This window comes from Stenella coeruleoalba (genome assembly GCF_951394435.1).
Source record: "Stenella coeruleoalba genome assembly, chromosome: 13".
Taxonomy (NCBI): Eukaryota; Metazoa; Chordata; class Mammalia; order Artiodactyla; family Delphinidae; genus Stenella; species Stenella coeruleoalba.
The window spans coordinates 28,941,523-28,959,980 of NC_137159.1; the positions used below are offsets into that span (position 1 = coordinate 28,941,523).

The following is an 18,458-nucleotide window of genomic DNA, read 5'->3' on the forward strand; positions in this document are numbered from 1 at the left end:
AGGAAAGCTGTACCGAGAAAATCACACAAAGAAGCATAGACATACACACTCACAAAAAGAGAAAAAGGAAAAAAATTTATATACCTATATATATATATTAAAAAAAGAAGCGAGCAACCAAATCAATAAGCAAATATACAAATGAAAATAAACTTTAAATACTAAACTAAGATAAACATAAAACTAGAAACAAATTAGATGCCAAAAGCAAACTCCAAGTCTACAGGTGCTCCCAAAGTCCACTGCCTCAGTTTTGGGATGAAATGTTGTCTCTTCAGGTATTCCACAGAGTCAGGTTACATCAGGTTGATTGTGGCAATTTAATCTGCTGCTCCTGAGGCTGCTGGGAGAAATTTCCCTTTCTCTTCTTTGTTCGCACAGCTCCTGAGGTTCAGCTTTGGGTTTGGCCCTGCCTCTGCGTGTAGGTCCCCTGACAGCGTCTGTTCCTCACCCAGACAGGACGGGGTTAAAGGAGCAGCTTATTAGGTGCCTCTGGCTCACTCAGGCCACGGGATGGGAGGGGTACACAATGCGGGGCGAGCCTGCAGCGGCAGAGGTCAGCATGATGTTGCAACAACCTGAGGCGTGCCGTGTGTTCTCCTGTGGAAGTTGTACCTGGATCACGGGACCCTGGCAGTGGCAGGCTGCACAGGGTCCTGGGAGAGGAGGTGTGGATAGTGACCTGTGCTTGCACACAGGCTTCTTGGTGGCTGCAGCAGCATCCTTAGCGTTTTATGCCCATCTCTGGTGTCTGCACGGCTCACACCTGTCTCTGGAGCTCATTTAGGCGGTGCTCTGACTCGCCTCTCCTCGTGCACCTTGAAACGATGGTCTGTTGGCTCTTAGGCAGGTCCAGACTTTTTCTCGGACTACCTCTCGGCTAGCTGTGGTGCACTAGCCCCCTTCAGGCTGTGTTCACACAGCCAATCCTAGTCCTCTCCTTGGGATCTGACCTACAAAGCCGGAGCCTCAGCTCCCAGCCCCTATCCATCCTGGCAGGTGAGCAGAGAAGCCTCTCTGCCTGGTGAGTGCTGGTCGGCACCGATCCTCTGGGCGGGAATCTCTCCACTTTGTCCTCTGCACCCCTGTTGCTGTGCTTTTCTCTGTGGCTCCGAAGCCTCCCCCCTGCCAGCCCCCGTCTCCGCCAGTGAAGGGGCTCCTAGTGTGTGGAAACTTTTCCTCCTTCACAGCTCCCTCCCACAGATGCAGGTCCCGTCCCTTTCCTTTTGTCTCTGTTTTTTCTTTTTTTCTTTTGCCCTACCCAGGTACTTGGGGAGTTTCTTGCCTTTTGGGCTGTCTGAGGTCTTCTGCAAGCATTCAGTATGTGTTCTGTAGGAGTTATTCCACATGTAGATGTATTTCTGATGTATTTGTGGGGAGGAAGGTGATCTCCGCGTCTTATTCCCCCACCATCTTGAAGGTCTCTCCCAGCTATAATTTCGTTAAGTAATCTTTCTCTTTTTCTTTCTTCTTTTTCTGGGATTCCCATAATGTGTATATTTGGTTTTTTAATGGTAATCAATAGGTCCCTATGCTTTCTTTATTTATGTTTTCTCTTTGCTCCTCTTTCTGATATCAAATGGCCTGTCTTCTAATTCCCTGATTCTTTCTTCTGTATGACTTAGTCTTCTCTTGAAGCTCTCTGCTGAATTTTTCAGTTCTATCATTGTATACTTCAGCTCCAGGATTTCAGTTTGGTTCTCTTTTATGGTTTCTATATCTTTATTAACCTTCTCTTTTTGTTTGTGCATAGTGTTCCAGATATAATTTTCTTGTCTTTCTGTGTTTTCTTGCATATTATTGAGCTTAAGATGATATTTCAAATTCTTTGTTAGACAGTTTGTATGTCTCTGTTTCTTTGGGATTCATTACTAGAACATTATTTGGTTTGTTTGGTGGTGTCAGATGGGTTGTCAAGTCTTTGTGATCCATGTAGCTTTGTGTTGATGGCTCTGCCTTTGTGCTTGTCTTTGGGGGCATGGAGTTATGTGTCTCCCTCCAGGTCCCTGGGTTGAAGGACTATTCCTATACCATGTCTGAAAGGGTCTGGAGTCAAAACACAGGACCACTTCAGGTTTCACAATTAGAATGACTGATAGATTGCAGCTGTGTAATTGCATTGAGGGATTCATCTGGGGGTGCTTATGGGGATTCCTTGTGGTGCGTCTCTGGGCAAATAGGGTTTCTCTTGGACCATAGTTGGGAGTGGCTGGTGCCAGATTCCAGAGACACTTCAAGATCCACAGTGAGACTGAGGTCAGTGGGCCTCTCTCTAGGGGCACATATGAGCGTGTCTCCTGCTGGATCCCTGGGCAGGCAGGACTGCCTCCCATCCATGGCTGCAAGGGGCTGGAGTGAGGTCATGGGGCACTTCAACATCTATGGTCAGATTTGAGGTTGGCAGCCCTACCTCCAGGTGCATGGAAGGGTATGTGGCCCGACAGGTCCTTGAGTGGACTGGAGTACTCCTGGTTTGTGGCTATGTGAACATGGGGTCAAGTTACAGGGATTTTTTTAGTATTTGCAATCAGACTGAGGTTGGAGAACTTGCCTAGGTTCATGGGCAGGCACGTCTCTACCCAGTCATATGCAGGCAGGGTTGACAGCTAATAGCGTCTGGAGTTGGGTCATGGAACAATTCAGTGTTTACAGGTAGAACTGAGTTTGGTGGGCCTATTACCCTGTTACCCTGGATGCCTGTTACCGCATCCTTTGGCAAATGGTGATGATGGAAAGGCCAAACAGGCTGTGTCCATAGGTGGTCAGGGGCCAGAGTCAGTTACTGTGTCTGTAGCTAGGACTATGGTTAGCAAGTATGCCACCTGCTTGAGTTTGGGCTTGCCTTCTGAAAGCAACCCTCCTTAGTCTTGGGCTCTGCCAGATTTTGCAGTCTTCCTTCCTGAATCCAGAGTTCCACAAGAGTACTTTTGTCTCTGCTTGGCTGCCAAATTATTGTTGCTGAGAAGGGATATATGTGCAGGACTTCCTGTTCTGTCATTTCTAATGTCATGCCTTTATTTTTAATTGCTCTTAAAGAAAATTGCTTGTGTAAAGGAAAAAAAGTAACAGTGTCTAGTAAAGGAAAAGTAAATGTAAAAGTAAATGTATGGTAATAATAGGACAAATGATATGAGAGAGGAATTTGATTTACTGTTTAAGGTTTTTACATTATACATGAAGTGGTATATTATTTGAAAATATATTCTGTTATATTCTCTCTCTATATATAGTATAACGTATAGCAACCACTGAAAAAATGGTCAAAAAAACATGAAACAGTTGAAAGTAATAAGCCAATAATGAGGATAAAAAGGAATCATAAAAAGCACACTCAATCTAAAAACAGTCAAGGAGAGTTAAATGGGATATAGAACAGGTGGAACAAACAGAAATCAACCATCAAGGTGGTAAATTTAAATCCAATTACAACAGTGTTTCGTGTACACTTGAATAGAATGTGTATTCTGTAGTTGTTGAGTGTTGTATTCTCTAAATGACAGACTAAGTTTATTAATAGTATTGTACAAATTTTCTGTATCCTTCCCTTTTTAGGTCTACTTTTTCTGTCAATTACTGAGGAGTGTTAAACTATCCAGCTATGATTGTAGATTTGTCTATTTTTTTGTGGGATCTCTCAAGTTTGCTTCATTTATTTTGAATATATCTTTTTAAGTTCATACACAGTTTGATTGTTATATCTTCTTATTGTATTCATCCTTTTAATTTTGTGAAATGTCCCTCTTTATCTGTGTTAAAAATTAAAATAATCATTGTCTTCTTTGCCTAATATTAATATAACCATTACTTTCTTTTATGGTATACGTTTGTCTGTTCTATTACTTATAACATTTTCTTCTTTTTTTATCATGTTATTTTCAAATAATTTCAACATTAAGGAAGAATTTCGAAAATGTTGTGATGAACTGAAATTCTCCAGTTTTTGACTTTTTGCCATGTTTGCTTTATTACTTCCTCCCTCTCTCTTTGTCTGTCTCTCTGTATGTGTGTGTGTGTGTGTGTGTGTGTGTGTGTGTGTGTGTGTGTAGTATTTCAATCCCTTATGGTTTATGTTCATTTTGATTAACTATTTAAGATGTTGTCTGTTTTCTCCATATAGTTATAATTTTTCCTTTTGTAATAAGTACTGTTTGTTTTGAAATACGTTGAGACCATGTATTTATTTTGTTAGTTACCAGATGTCCTTCACTTCTTTACCTCTTATAGTATTCATTAGTGATTCTTGCCTGAAATCAGTTTTTTTCTCTAGTAATGATTAATATATGATTTTAACTAATTTATTTTTTTTTATTCCTTTTATATGTATTACTTGGCATTCCATATTAAGGAGTCCTTCCCCATTATCTATCTATATAGCTAGCTACCTACCTACCTACCTACCTATCATTTCCTATTATCATATCAGATTCATGGATTCTTACTTCATTCAGTTGGGTTATTCCTTTAATGACCTTATTCATTTTGATACTCAAATTGTCCCAGATGTAGCTAGTGTGAGCCACTTCATGCTGGCTCCTGTGCCTTGTTGATGTGTTCTTATCACTTTGGGGACATTTCCTAACTTAACCATGATATTACTCATTTTTTCAAGGAGCTCAGTTCTTTTTAGTGCTGAATGGCATCTTGACAGTAAGATCTAGACATGTTCCTTGTATTTAAATGTGTGTCATTTAGAATCAACAAGTAGTTTGGTATTGGTTTTTTATTCATTCTGCCTAATTGGAATGTTTATTCCATTACATTAATATATTTAGTGATTTGTTTGGATTTAAGCCTTCCATCTTGCTGTTGTTTTTCTATTTGTTCCATTCATTTTTATTTTTGCTCCTTTTTTTCCTTTTTTCCTTCCTGCTTCTCGATTAAGTTTTATTAGTATTATGACTTAGTTTCCGTATTGGCTTACTGGAGTATAACTTTTAGTTTTATTTATTATCTGTTTGTGTGTTTGCTCTGGGAATTATAGTGTGTATCCTTAACTTATCACAGTTACATGTAATTTAAGAATCTTACAGCAGTGTAGTGTAATTTATCTTTTCACTTCCTTTTCTGATATTGTTGGCATATACTTACTTATACACTTGTTTTTAAACACTAAAATATGTTATTGTTTGTTTGAACATTTGATAGTATTTTAAAATTCAAGAAAGAAAAGTAGTTCATTATATTTATCCTCATATTTGCTATTTCCAAGCCTTGTCCGTCTTTCTTACAGATCTGTGTTACCCTTTGGTATCATTTTCCTTCAGTGTGAAAAATTTCTTCTAGCTCTTCTTTTAGTATATATCTGCTGGTTTAGATTTTCTTAGCTTTTGTTTGTGTAAAAATCTTTTTTCATCTGTTTTCAAAAATATATTTTTTAAGATGTAGAATTCTAGGCTGGCAGTCCTCCCTTTCCCCACACTTTAAAGATGTTATTCCTCTGTTTGCTTTCATTGTTCCTGAAGAGAAATAAGCCATTATTCTTATTGTTGTTCCTCTAACTGTATTGCCTTTCTTCTCTGGTTGCCTTTAAGGTTTCCTCTTTGTCTTTGCATTTTGCAATTTAACTGTGATTTTCCTGTGTGAGGTTTTATTTGCATTAATTGTGTTGGGGTTTTGTTAAACTTCTGAGATCTGTGGGTTGAGATCTTTTATTAGGTTTGGAGATGATGTTGCCAATTTATCCTTATATATGTCTCTTTTCTCATTTCTTCCTCTTCTGCAATTCCTAGCTACTTGATGTATCATTCAGATTTCATCATTACTTGAGTGAACTGAATGTGAGTCTCAGTTTTTATTAGTTTCAAATTACTTCTGATTTCAATTCTACAAATGCTATGGTAGAAGTCTTTTTGTCTTTAAGACTCTGAAATTCCAAAGCTTTTATCCAGGGACTTATCTTTTATTTTAACAGGATTTGAGTTGGGCTGGGTTTCAGCTTTAGTTAGTTTTTACTCTCCTTTGGATTGAATTCGAGTAGAATCTAAATCCCTTTCAAAATTTGGAATCTAAATCTCTTTCAAAAATTGCAAAATTTGCAAATCCCTTGGAATCTAAATCCCTTTCAAAATTTGCAAGACTTCTCTCTGATTTCTAGCACTACCCCTACCATTTCTTATGGAACAGAATTCTTATAGGCGAGAGCTGTTGTGCAACTCTCTCCTATTATTTTTGTTTGGGGGCTCTTCCAAGATTCCAATCTGTAATAGCAGCCCACACTGTTAAGGGGTTGGATGATTTTTTTTTTGTCCCACCAGAGTCTCTCAGCCTATGAGTATTTCACTCCCTCATCTATGTGTACCCAGATTAGGCAATTGGCCTTAGATATGAAAGTAGCTGCTACTCTTTGCTTATCTTTCAAGGGCTTTATCCCAGTATGCAGTTTAATTCAGTTATACATTTTTTGTGTTCATTATACTTCATTAACATTAAAGGAATATACAGCTTTTAGCTTAGATCTAGCTTTCTTGTGCTTTTGAAGGTAGGGACAGTTTTTCTTAATCTTCTACATCATATCCAAGAATGGAACTTCTACTAGATCTTCATAAAGCATAATAGAAATAAGTAATAAGTAGAGATGCCAGGAGAGTGATTAATATCGGGGCACCAGATTATTTTGGACACCTGTGTTAATCACTTTTATAGCAGCCTGTACTTATTCATAACTCATATTACAATTGATATGATATAATTATGAGTTTAACATATGAATGTAGGAACCATGACTATTTCTTCACCACTGTAATTTCAATATTCCATCAACACAATGCCCAGCACCTTATATATTTTTGGAATGAAGTTTTAAATTCAGTAATAGTTTTTGAAAGGGTAGCAATAAGCCAGAGGTTATTGTTCAATTAAATATATCTTTACATGGACCCTGTAAAAATATTTTGAGGTATCGTTTTTTCTAACTGAATTTCCTAACTGAATTCCTTGCATTCTGTAGTCTTATTTATTTCTAATATTTTTGTCTCCACATAGCATGACAATGTAGCTAGCCTGTATATTTAGTATTTTAAGATTTTTAATTGAACTATACTAAGCCTCTGATTTTATTCTGTAGAAAAAAATCAATGAGATAAAATTTGTGACCATTGTTCACAAGCAATAAATTATTGAAAAAGAACTGCTCACAAATCTTTACATTTATTTCTTGATAAAGAAGTATCATTACAATACTAACTTTATTATTGAAGAAATATTTGTCTCAAAAGGATATCTTTTATAGAAACCATCTTGGGTGATGCTTTCAGGGGCTTATGAAGGATGTATAGGTCTAGAATTTCATTTGTTGGTTGCAAGATTGTTGTTTTCTTTTTTAAACTTTGCATATAAAGATAGCTTTGGAATCATTTTTTTTACGTTTAGTTTCCTTTACTGAATAGAAAATGTCATTATCGATCATTTTTGGAATAGTAAGGGTTATAAAACATTTATGCAGAATTAAACTACTGGTTTAGTTTCAAAGTCAGTGGTTACCAGTGAGGAGAGGGGAGAGAGGAGGGGCAAGATAGAGGTAGAGGATTAAGAAGTACAAACTACTATGTATAAAACAAATAAGTTACAAGGATGTATTATATAGTACAGGGAATATCACCCATATTTTATAACTTTAAATGGAGTATAATCTTTAAATTTTTTGATTCATTATGTTGTACACCTGAAAATTATAAAATCTTGTAAATCACTTTTTTAAAAGTCCAAAAAAAGTAACTATTGGCTTGAAACATCCATTTTGGAATGAGAGCTAAATAGACATTATATGAAAGATGATGACATAAGAGCAGAATTTTTTTTTTTTAGGGACTTTATCAGCTAATTGTGCAGAAAGTCTACAAAGAGATCAGGTTGAAAATTATAAATATTAACTGTGAAGGAACTTGAATGTATGGGAGAAATAATGGTTTCAGAATGCAGAATCATGTTAGAGAACTCTGTCCTGAGATGCAGTATAGCATAGTATTTAAATACTGTAGCCTTTAGAGCTACACTGCCTGTATTAAAATCCTTTTTTGCTATCTACTCACTGTGTGACCTTCAGCAAGTTACTTAACTTCTCTTTACCTTCATTTCCTCATCTGTAGAGATAATACTAAAACTAATTCATATGGTTATTATGAAGGTTAAATGAATTTTGATACATTAAAATACTTGGAATCTAATTTCTGATATACAATAAATGTTATTTCTTGTTGCCATTATTATCACTATTATTATTACCATGAGTACCACTGGCACATTGTTTGTTTGCAAAATAATTTTCCTACCTGGTATGATTGACTCTTGACATTTCCTTTTCAGTTCAACTGAAGTTGATGACATGATTCGTAAATCTACAAACCTGTTGCTAACTAGGACTCTGAGCAGCTCTCTGCAGAATGTCATTAAAAGGAAGAATATTGGACTTACTGAGGTAAAGCTGCTCTTATTGGAGGCAGCAAGGCAATTTGTGAACAGATGTCCTAAGCTCTGGGGCTTGTGTGTGAATTAATTATAATTTTCTATGTGCTCTGTCATGTTCTTTCTGATGGACTCACGGTGAAAGTGCAAAATAAATTCCTTGTGTTTTTCATTCAGTGCCTTGGAGAAATCCATTATTTTTTGGAAAAGTCACTTTTTTTCTCTCTCTCATTGTCTTCTCTAGTTTAACTGGTTCTCTTTTCTGAGGTTGTTGGGTTAAATTTGTATTATTTGCCATTGATTATATAAAAAAATTGTTAGTTGGAGAATAGAGTCAACATCAGTGTCCTATTTAAAATAACGGCAGTTCAAATACAACATACAGCATGAAATCACATTTTGCCTACGTAAGTCATTGATGCCAGGGATATTGTCATTCATAGTCACTGGTTAGCGTTAGATTTTGTTTTTGAGATACATCACATGTATGAGTGGTAAATTACTCTTTATTAGCATGTAAGTCTGGGGATTTGGGATTGAGGAAATGTGAGAGAAAGGCAGTCATTACATTTCTGTGGAAGCTTACACAATCTCACAAAGGGTGGAGAGTTATTGTACATAGGTTGAGAACAGTATCTTGGCAAACTGAAGATTTGACGTATTGGCTTAAGTCCTAAAACTTAGAAAGATGCGACGTTTCTCTTCTCTTAGAAACCCAGGTTTGTATGGGAGCCTCAACCTCTCATTTTATGGAAATTAGAGTGCCAAGTGTGAGAGAGCTTGGAGGACTTTTCTTCACAGGTGAAGGGAAGGGCTGTTGGTCATCTGTTTTTAGAGGTGGTATAGTTTCAAAGTCAGTTGGCCTAGGAAAAATTGACATTTTCAGATATACGTTATCAAGGATGAACGTCAGTAAGTGGTTAACGATACTGACCCATAGATGAGTACAGCTGGAAGACAGGTGAACATCTATTTCTGATTTTGGAATGATTGTTTCTTTTCCTGTGTTAAGATTTAAAAACACTGTTAAATACTGTATTATAATATAGGACATTGGCAGTGATTGAATTCTACTTATAACCAACTTTTTTTTTATAATTTAAAGTCACATTCGACATTATTTGGACAATCCCCTCATTTTGCAGAGCTTCGTTTCTCTTGCCTGTATAGAAATATTAAGCATTGCCATTATGTGTCTGAGAATAGGCTAACTTCTTTTGTAATCAGGAATGCTACAGAAAAGCAAAGTTGGATTGAAAATTTGGAGGTTCTCATGCTTTTGTAGATTATTCTCTTCTCCTTTTCTGAATCCCAAGTAGGACAGAAAATTTATTTTGTGAACTACCTCTACATTAAAACTCTTGATATAATTCTTCTTAGGCCATTTGATTTATCAATCTCTTAAAAGCCATTTTATTTAATTAATTTATTTTTATTTAAGTATAGTTGATTTACAATATTGTGTTAGTTTCAGGTGTACAAAAATAAATCTGTTTTAAACAAGTAGCATAGCAAGAACATGGTGTGATAGAAACAGCTTTGGACACAGAAGATTCTGGAATTTAGATGTGACTATGCCATTGTTTTACTGTAGCATCTTAAAAGAAGACCTAACTCCTCAGTTCTTCAGTTTTCCTGACTCCATTGTCCATTTCAAAGGCACTGTACAGATCAAGTAACAATAGGAAGAAGCAGTAGGAGCTTATCAAGAAGTACTGTATCATAGTTCTTGACATAATTTCAGTGAATGCTAAATGTTATTCCTAAGTCATTGGAGCTGTTTCGGCAAAAATACTTTTGTTATCAAAATCTTTACATATGAATGAAGGAACATCCACACAAGTTTATTTATTTTGGCTATGATGGTGGTGTGTACCTGTATAGACACGTACAAAACCAGTGATTTTTTTCATCACCAACCAGTAAATCTTTGACTAACTCTATTATTCACCTTTTATGAAAGGGAGGACATTATATCCTTCTTTATAGGTAACTAAAGTGATTTCACATCTGGAATCATCATCAGTAATGGGCAGTGTTTGTGGAACAATTTATATTCTTCAGTGTCCATTCACAGATAATCACCTTATTTATTACAATAACATTTGAAGCAGGCTGGGCATGTGTTATTATTTCCATTTTATAGAAGGTGTAATTAAAGTTCAAGGAGAACGCCCAAGCTAGCAAAATGATAGAAATGAGACCTAAGTTCAGGTTATTTTTTTCCCCAAACTTACTCACTTTTACTATAGTGTACTACTTTCCATATTGATTTAATTATTCTGTCATAACAAAGATAGAGATATTTACAGGAGGTCCATAGTAACATTGAAATTGTTCTAGTTAGAGGTGATTTTGTAACAGGGAGCAGATATCCACTCAAATAATAAAAGTATTATAAGCACTCAAAACTCACAGAATCCTATTTCTGGTTACCAGATAAACAATTCTTTTAGTATTTAAAAGTTTGTATAAGCTAATGTCTTTCTGCCTGTCTTGATTTGAGGTTATATGGTATCTTATCTCTTATTTTTTCTGTCCATATGCTCTATTCTTTTATCTCTTTCTCTCTATATACTGGCTTTCATGCTTTTCTCATGGCTTCTTTACTTCCCCATGTTAAGCCAACTCTGCATTACCTTTCAGTTCTACCACCTACTGTAACTTGAATGCCTTGTATTCTCAGACCCTCAGCAGACACAGCTGTTTTCCTAGGGCTGCTTCTTCCAAGTCTGTGAGAAGAAGGTCAGTCAAGAGTATATGTTCTAAAGCAGACTGCCCAGGTTCCAGTTCTGGTTCTCCCCTTAATAAATGTGTTCTTGGGCAGATTGCTTGGCTTTATGTGTAAAATGGGGACAATAGTAGCATGTATTTCATAGGATTGCTGTGAAGATTAAATGAACTTGTAAAGTGCTTAGAATAGTGCCTGGTTCACAGTAAATACTCAGTGCATATTGCCTATTACTAAGAAAGAGATCTGGGCAGGTAAACAGTGGTTGTTAGGGCTAGTATAGAAATGGAGTTTTTCAAATAAGAGAAGTCAGAAGATTAGAACAAGGTGTCCTGTTAATTAACTTTACAATATTTATTGAGTGCCTACTATGTGACAGGTACTGATCTAAGTCTTAAGAATAAATAAGTAAACAACAAGAACATCAACAAAAGAGATTCTTGCTTATATTCTAGTGGCAGAAAACAGGTAATAAATGGTACAGAAAATAAATAAGTAAATCATCTAGTATGATAAAAGGTCGTGAATGCTGTGGAGAAAGAGAAAGAACCTGGGTTAAGGAAATCAGGAATCTGGTGGAGGTTCAAGGTTGGTCTTATTAAAAAGAGCAACATCTTGACAGTAAGTTATTATTGAAGGGAAAAGAGCATTTTTGACAGAAGTTAGAACTAGAGCAAAGGTCTGAAGGTAGTTAAGTTATTGGCAAGTTTAGGGAATAATAAGGAAGCTGGGGTAGCTGGAATTGAGTGAGTAAGGGGAAGAGAAACAGTAGATTAGATCAGAGAGGTACCAGGGGTTCATGGTAGGCCATTATAAAGAGTTTGGCTTTTATTTTGTATGAAGTGGGAGCCATGGCAGCATTTGATTAGTGGCATCATCTGACATATTCAAAAAGGATCACATTGACTGAGGTATTGAGAATAAACTGTAGGGTATAAGCAGGGAGACCAGTTAGGAAGCTATGACAGTAATCCAGCAAGACTTGATGGAAACTTGGGTGATAGAGGTGGTGACAAGTGGTCCTATTTGGACTGTAGAGCCAGCATAGTTTCCTGATGGTTAAAAGTAAAGGAAGCAAGAAAGTGAGGAATTGAAGATAACCCCCCAATTTTTTTTATCTGATCAACTAGAAGGCTGCATATACCATGTGCTATGATGGCAAAATCTTCAATTAGAGCTAAATTTGGGGTGGAGGAAGATTGGGAATTTGGTTTTGGACATATTCAATTTGTAGTGTTTATTAGACATACAGTTTGAGATACTGAGTTAACAGTTGTATATATGAGTTTAGAGTTTGAGAAGGCAGTTCGGCTGGGAGATAAAAAGTTGGGAGCATAAAAATGATATTTATGGGCTTCCCTGGTGGCGCAGTGGTTGAGAGTCCGCCTGCCGATGCAAGGGACACGGGTTCGTGCCCCGGTCCGGGAGGATCCCACATGCCGCGGAGCAGCTGGGCTCGTGAGCCATGGCCACTCGGCCTGCGCATCTGGAGCCTGTGCTCCACAATGGGAGAGGCCACAACAGTGAGAGGCCCGCGTACCGCAAAAAAAAATAAGATCAAAAAGTCTACAATTAATCAATGCTGGAGAGAATGTGGAGAAAAAGGAACCCTCCTACACCGTTGGTGGGAATATAAATTGGTACAGCACTATGGAGAACAGTATGGAGGTTCCTTAAAAAACTAAAAATAGAGCTACCATATGATCCTGCAATCCCACTCCTGGACATACATCCAGAGAAAACCATACTTTGAAAAGATACGTGCACCCCAGTGTTTATAGCAGCACTATTTACAATAGCCCAGGCATGGAAGCAAACTAGATGTCCATCAACAGATAAATGGATAAAGAAGATGTGGTATATTTATACAATGGGATATTACTCAGCCATAAAAAGAATGAAATCATGCCATTTGCAGCAACAAGGATGGACCTAGTGATTATCCTACTATGTGAAGGAAGTCAGACAAAGGCAAATATCATATGATATCACTTATATGTGGAATCTAAAAAATGAATCAAATGAACTTACTTACAAAATAGAAACAGACTCACAGACTTAGAAACTTATGGTTACCAGAGGGGAAAGTTGAGGGGGAGGGATAAATTAGGAGATTGGGGTTAACGTATACACACTACTATATAAAGAATAGATAATCAACAAGGACCTGCTATATAGCACAGGGAACTCTACTCAATACTCTGTAATAACCTATCAATATATGGGAAAAGAATCTGAAAATATATATATAAGTATGTATAACTTAATCACTTTGCTGTACACCTGAAACTAATACAACATTGTATATCAACTATAATTTTAAAAAAAAAGATTTGAAGTAAGTTTTAAAATAAGATTTCTTTTTTTCTAAACCTTTGCTTTTTCACCAGACTAATTTGAAAATGATATCATGGAGAGAAAGGAAATAAACCACTAGTTTATTAATCTCAGAATATCAGAGAATTAGTTAAATTTGGAAGGTTTACAATGAATCAAAGGATACTCTGGTTCTTTGTGAAGAATGTATTGATAGAAAGTCTTAAAATATAAATTAGATTTAAAAGAATTAATTTATTACAGATGATAGCAGAATACCTTCACTTAAGTCCCTACTCAAATGTTATTTCCTTAAGTAGTCCTCCTTGACCACCCTATCTCAAAATAGCTCAGATCTAACATCCCCATGTAACTCTTTATCCTCCCTTCTATTTCCAGTGTTTATTACCACCTGCCATCATACTATATGTTTAGATGTGTATGTGTTTACTGTAATATCCATGAAGCCAGGGACTTTGTCTTGTGTATAACTGTGGACAGCTCTATCCCAGTTCCATGGCACATAGGAGTTATTAATTAATGAAAGAGAGAAGAAAGAAAAAAAAAGTAGGTAGGTAGGTTCTTAGGGCAAAGTTAAAGAAATTTAGAGGTCCTGGTAGTGACACCATTTTGAATACTTATATTTTTATGATTATAATAATGCCCCAGAAGACCTGAATAAATGACCAATGATTTGTATTCACCCTTTGTTTTTATTATAGTCTGGATTGATGACCATATCTCCCACATACCATTTGTCTTCATCCCCAATTGTTAACAACAGTGATGTTGCTAGTATTTTAAAACATTTTATACGTAAGTCTTTTCAAATATGAGCTCTGTACTAGACCTTTGAATTTGCAACCAGGAGTTCCAAGTATTTTAGCAGTTTATGTATTTGCCTTGGAGAGGGTATAAAATGAGTAGCTGACACAGCTTTTTATACCCTTGCTGGGGTGAAATGGAGATAAAATTCCTTGAAGTCTTATGGATAGCTTATTTTTGTGAATGAGAACCAAGGCTGTTATTTAGTTCTTCATCTTCCTGCAAATCACCATTTGAGAGGCATTGGTGGTGTGGAGAGGAGTCATTTTCTTGGTTTGGATTAGTCTATTTGGAGCTCCAATGTACTAAATTCTCTGATTTGGGAAACAATATAATACTGATCCTAATTACAAGTAGATGTGTATACCCCAGAAGTAATTTATAATTGGGAATGGACACCTAAATTTGTGGAATTTAGGGCTTAGTTTTGAACTATTGAAGAAGATGAAGCCTTTTTTTTCCCTGGAGTTGGTCAAAAATACGAATATCTTCTGTGATCATGGTTCAGACTCTGCTGTGGTAATCGGAGCAGGGTTGGAAAAGAAGTGACTGCCACAGTCTAGTCTGTGCCTTCCTTATTAGATTCTCTCTGATACTAGGAAGGAGAGACAAAATATTTCTGCTTCTTAATGGTTTTTAGCCTAAGTGACTTCTATCATTTAGCTGTGAGAGGTGTTTGTTTGCTTTATAGTGTTTTCTTTTCTTCTGGACAGGTTTCACAGAACTCCACTTTATATACGATATAACCAATATCTTAATACATTGTTAGTTCCATGTCCTTGAAACAATAAGGACAGTTTGGATGGCTACAGTGATATATTTTTGTAAGAGAGGGGGAAGTAGGGGCTAAAAATATCAAAGGAGCTCAAACTCTGATGGAAGTTGATACTTGAAATTGCTTCATTTCACCCTTAAGTTCAAAATTACCCCCAAAGCATCTGGCTTCACATTTGTAAATGCCGTTTTAAGGATTTTGGTTAGCTGTCATTCAGGAGTAGAGATCACTTAGACCTCATTAACAGACAATATTCCCTTTGAAAATGACATGGTATCTACTGTAATCCTAGAGTGTTTTAATAGTCTATTCTATGCTCAGCAATGAAACATTTCAAAAGTGACTGACAGCCAATTGATGTAATTCATGGTGATCTTTTGTGTTGACAGATCTTTAAAAAGTCATGGGAAATTACTACTGTACCCAGTGAAGCTGCCTCTTTATTTTTTTTTTTAACTGCCAATATCCTGCAAAACACGACAATTTTCTCTTTGACTGCCACTGTTTTTTATTTCTATAACATGACACGATTCCTCCTTATTATTAGGATTTCTTTTGATAGATAGAATGTGTTCCCTATAGGTAATGCTCATTTTAAAATAGAAAATTTTCAGTTCCCCAAATTAACTCTCTTACTTTTCTGGCTTCCCTATCATGACAACCTTGCCACTAGCCACCTTCCCACTCATGAAGAAGAGTGATTTAATGTAGACAATTTAAATTTTTAAATTTAAATATTAAAAATTTTGTCCTCCTCTGAAGGAGAAACATGTTGAAAGGAAGAAGGTGAGGAATTGCTTATTTTGGTGGGTGTTTTTTTATCTCTAAAGTTAAAAAGCTGATGTTTTGGGTAATTTTATAGGTGATAGAATTTGTGTCCAAAACTCAAAGTCTCTAAATTCAAACTATTTTTTTAACAGCTTTATTGGATTATAACTGCTTTACAATGTTGTGTTAGTTTCTGCTGTAAAACAAAGTGAATCAGCTATGTGTATACATATATCCCCTATCCCCTCCCTCTTGCGTCTCCCTCTCACCCTCCCTATCCCACCCTGCTAGGTGGTCACAAAACACCCAGCTGATCTCCCTGTGCTATATAGCTGCTTCCCAAGAGCTGTCTATTTTACATTTGGTAGTGTATATATGTAAATACTACTCTCTCACTTCGTCCCAGCTTACCCTTCTCCCTCCCTGTGTCCTCAAGTCTGTTCTCTACATCTACTTTATTCCCGTCCTGCACCTAGGTTCATCAGAACCAATTTTTAAAAATTTTAGATTCCATATATATGTGTTAGCATATGATATTTGTCTTTCTCTTCCTGACTTACTGACTCTGAATGACAGACTCTAGGTGCATCCACCTCACTACAAATAACTCAATATCGTTTCTTTTTATGGCTGAGTAATAGTCCATTGTACATATCTCCACATCTTCTTTATCCATTCATCTGTCGACGGACACTTAAATTGCTTCCATGTCCTGGCTATTGTAAATAATGCTGCAATGAATATTGTGGTACATGACTCTTTTTTGAATTATGGTTTTCTCAGGGATATGCCCAGGAGTGGGATTGCTTGGTCATATGGAAGTTCTACTTTTAGTTGTTTAAGGAAACTCCATACTGTTCTCCATAGTGGCTGTATCAATTTACATTCCCACCAACAGTGCAAGAGGGTTCCCTTTTCTCCACACCCTCTCCAGCATTTATTGTTTGTAGACTTTTTGATGATGGCTATTCTGACTGGCGTGAGGTGATACCTCATTGTAGTTTTGATTTGCATTTGTCTATTGATTAGTGATGTTGGGTATTCTTTCATCTGTTTGTTGGCCATCTGTATATCTTCTTCAGAGAAATGTCTATTTAGGTCTTCTGCCCGTTTTTGGATTGGGTTATTTGTTTTTTTGATATTGAGCTGCATGAGCTGCTTGTAAATTTTGGAGATTAATCCTTTGTCAGTTGCTTTGTTTGCAAATATTTTCTCCCATTCTGAGGGTTGTCTTTTCGTCTTGTTTATGGTTTCTGTTGCTGTGCAAAAGGTTTTAAGTTTTATTAGGTCCTATTTGTTTATTTTTGTTTTTATATCCATTTCTCTAGGAGGTAGACCTAAAAAGATCTTGCTGTGATTTATGTCAAAGAGTGTTCTTCCTGTGTTTTCCTCTAAGAGTTTTATAGTGTCTGGCCTTACATTTAGGTCTTTAATCCATTTTGAGTTTATTTTTGTGTATGGTGTTAGGAAGTGTTCTAATTTCATTTTTTTATACGTAGCTGTCAGGTTTTCCCAGCACCACTTCCTGAAGAGGCTGTATTTTCTCTATTATATCTTCTTGCCTCCTTTATCAAATATAAGATGACCATATGTGCGTGGGGTTCTCTCTGGATTTTCTATCCTGTTCCATTGATCTATATTTCTGTTTTTGTGCCAGTACCATACTGTCTTGATTACTGTAGCTTTGTAGTGTAGTCTGAACTCAGGGAGCCTGATTTCTCCAGCACGATTTTTCTTTCTCAAGATTGCTTTGGCTATTCGGGGTCTTTTGTGTTTCCATACAAATTGTGAAATTTTTTGTTCTAGTTCTGTGAAAAATGCCATTGGTAGTTTGATAGGGATTGCACTGAATCTGTAGATTGCTTTGGGTAGTAGAGTCATTTTCACAATGTTGATTCTTCCAATCCAAGAACATGGTATATCTCTCCATCTGTTTGTATCATCTTTAATTTCTTTCATCAGTGTTTTACATTTTTCTGCATGCAGGTCTTTTGTCTCCTTATGTAGGTTTATTCCTAGGTATTTTATTCTTTTTGTTGCAGTGGTTAATGGCAGTGTTTCCTTAATTTCTGTTTCAGATTTTTCATCATTGGTGTATAGGAAAGCAAGAGGTTTCTGTGCATTAATTTTGTATCCTGCTACTCTACCAAATTCATCCATTAGCTCTAGTGGTTTTCTGGTTGCATCTTTAGGATTCTCTGTGTATAGTACCATGTCATCTGCAAACAGTGACGTTTTACTTCCTTCCTGAATTAGATTCCTTTTATTTCTTTTTCTTCTCTGATTGCTGTGGCTAAAACTTCCAAAACTATGTTGAATAAGAGTGGTGAGAGTGGGCAACCTTGTCTTGTTCCTGTTCTTAGAGGAAATGCTTTCAGTTTTTCACCATTCAGAATGATGTTGGCTGTGGGCTTGTCATATATGGTCTTTATTATGTTGAGGTAGGTTCCCTCTATGCCACTCTCTAGAGAGTTTTTTATCATAAATGGGTGTTGAATTTTGTGAAAAGCTTTTTCTGCATCTATTGAGATGATCATATGGTTTTTCTCCTTCAGTTTGTTAATATGTTTTATCACATTAATTAATTTGCGTATATTGAAGAATCCTTGAATTCCTGGGATAAACCCCACTTGATCATGGTGT

General features: G+C 36.4%; 1 protein-coding gene across 9 annotated transcripts in view; it reads left to right on the plus strand.

The window, feature by feature from the left end:
- The window catches only part of EXOC6B (exocyst complex component 6B), a 717,212-nt gene that overhangs the window by 397,877 nt on the left and 300,877 nt on the right, over positions 1–18,458 (plus strand). For all 9 annotated transcript variants that reach the window (XR_013830987.1, XR_013830988.1, XM_079940498.1 and 6 more), the window contains one exon: positions 8,302–8,413. Coding sequence is in view for 7 of the 9 variants with exons in the window: in XM_079940498.1 (XP_079796624.1) it covers positions 8,302–8,413 (112 nt within the window). In the remaining 2 variants the exon portion in view is untranslated. The remainder of the gene's footprint in view (positions 1–8,301; positions 8,414–18,458) is intronic.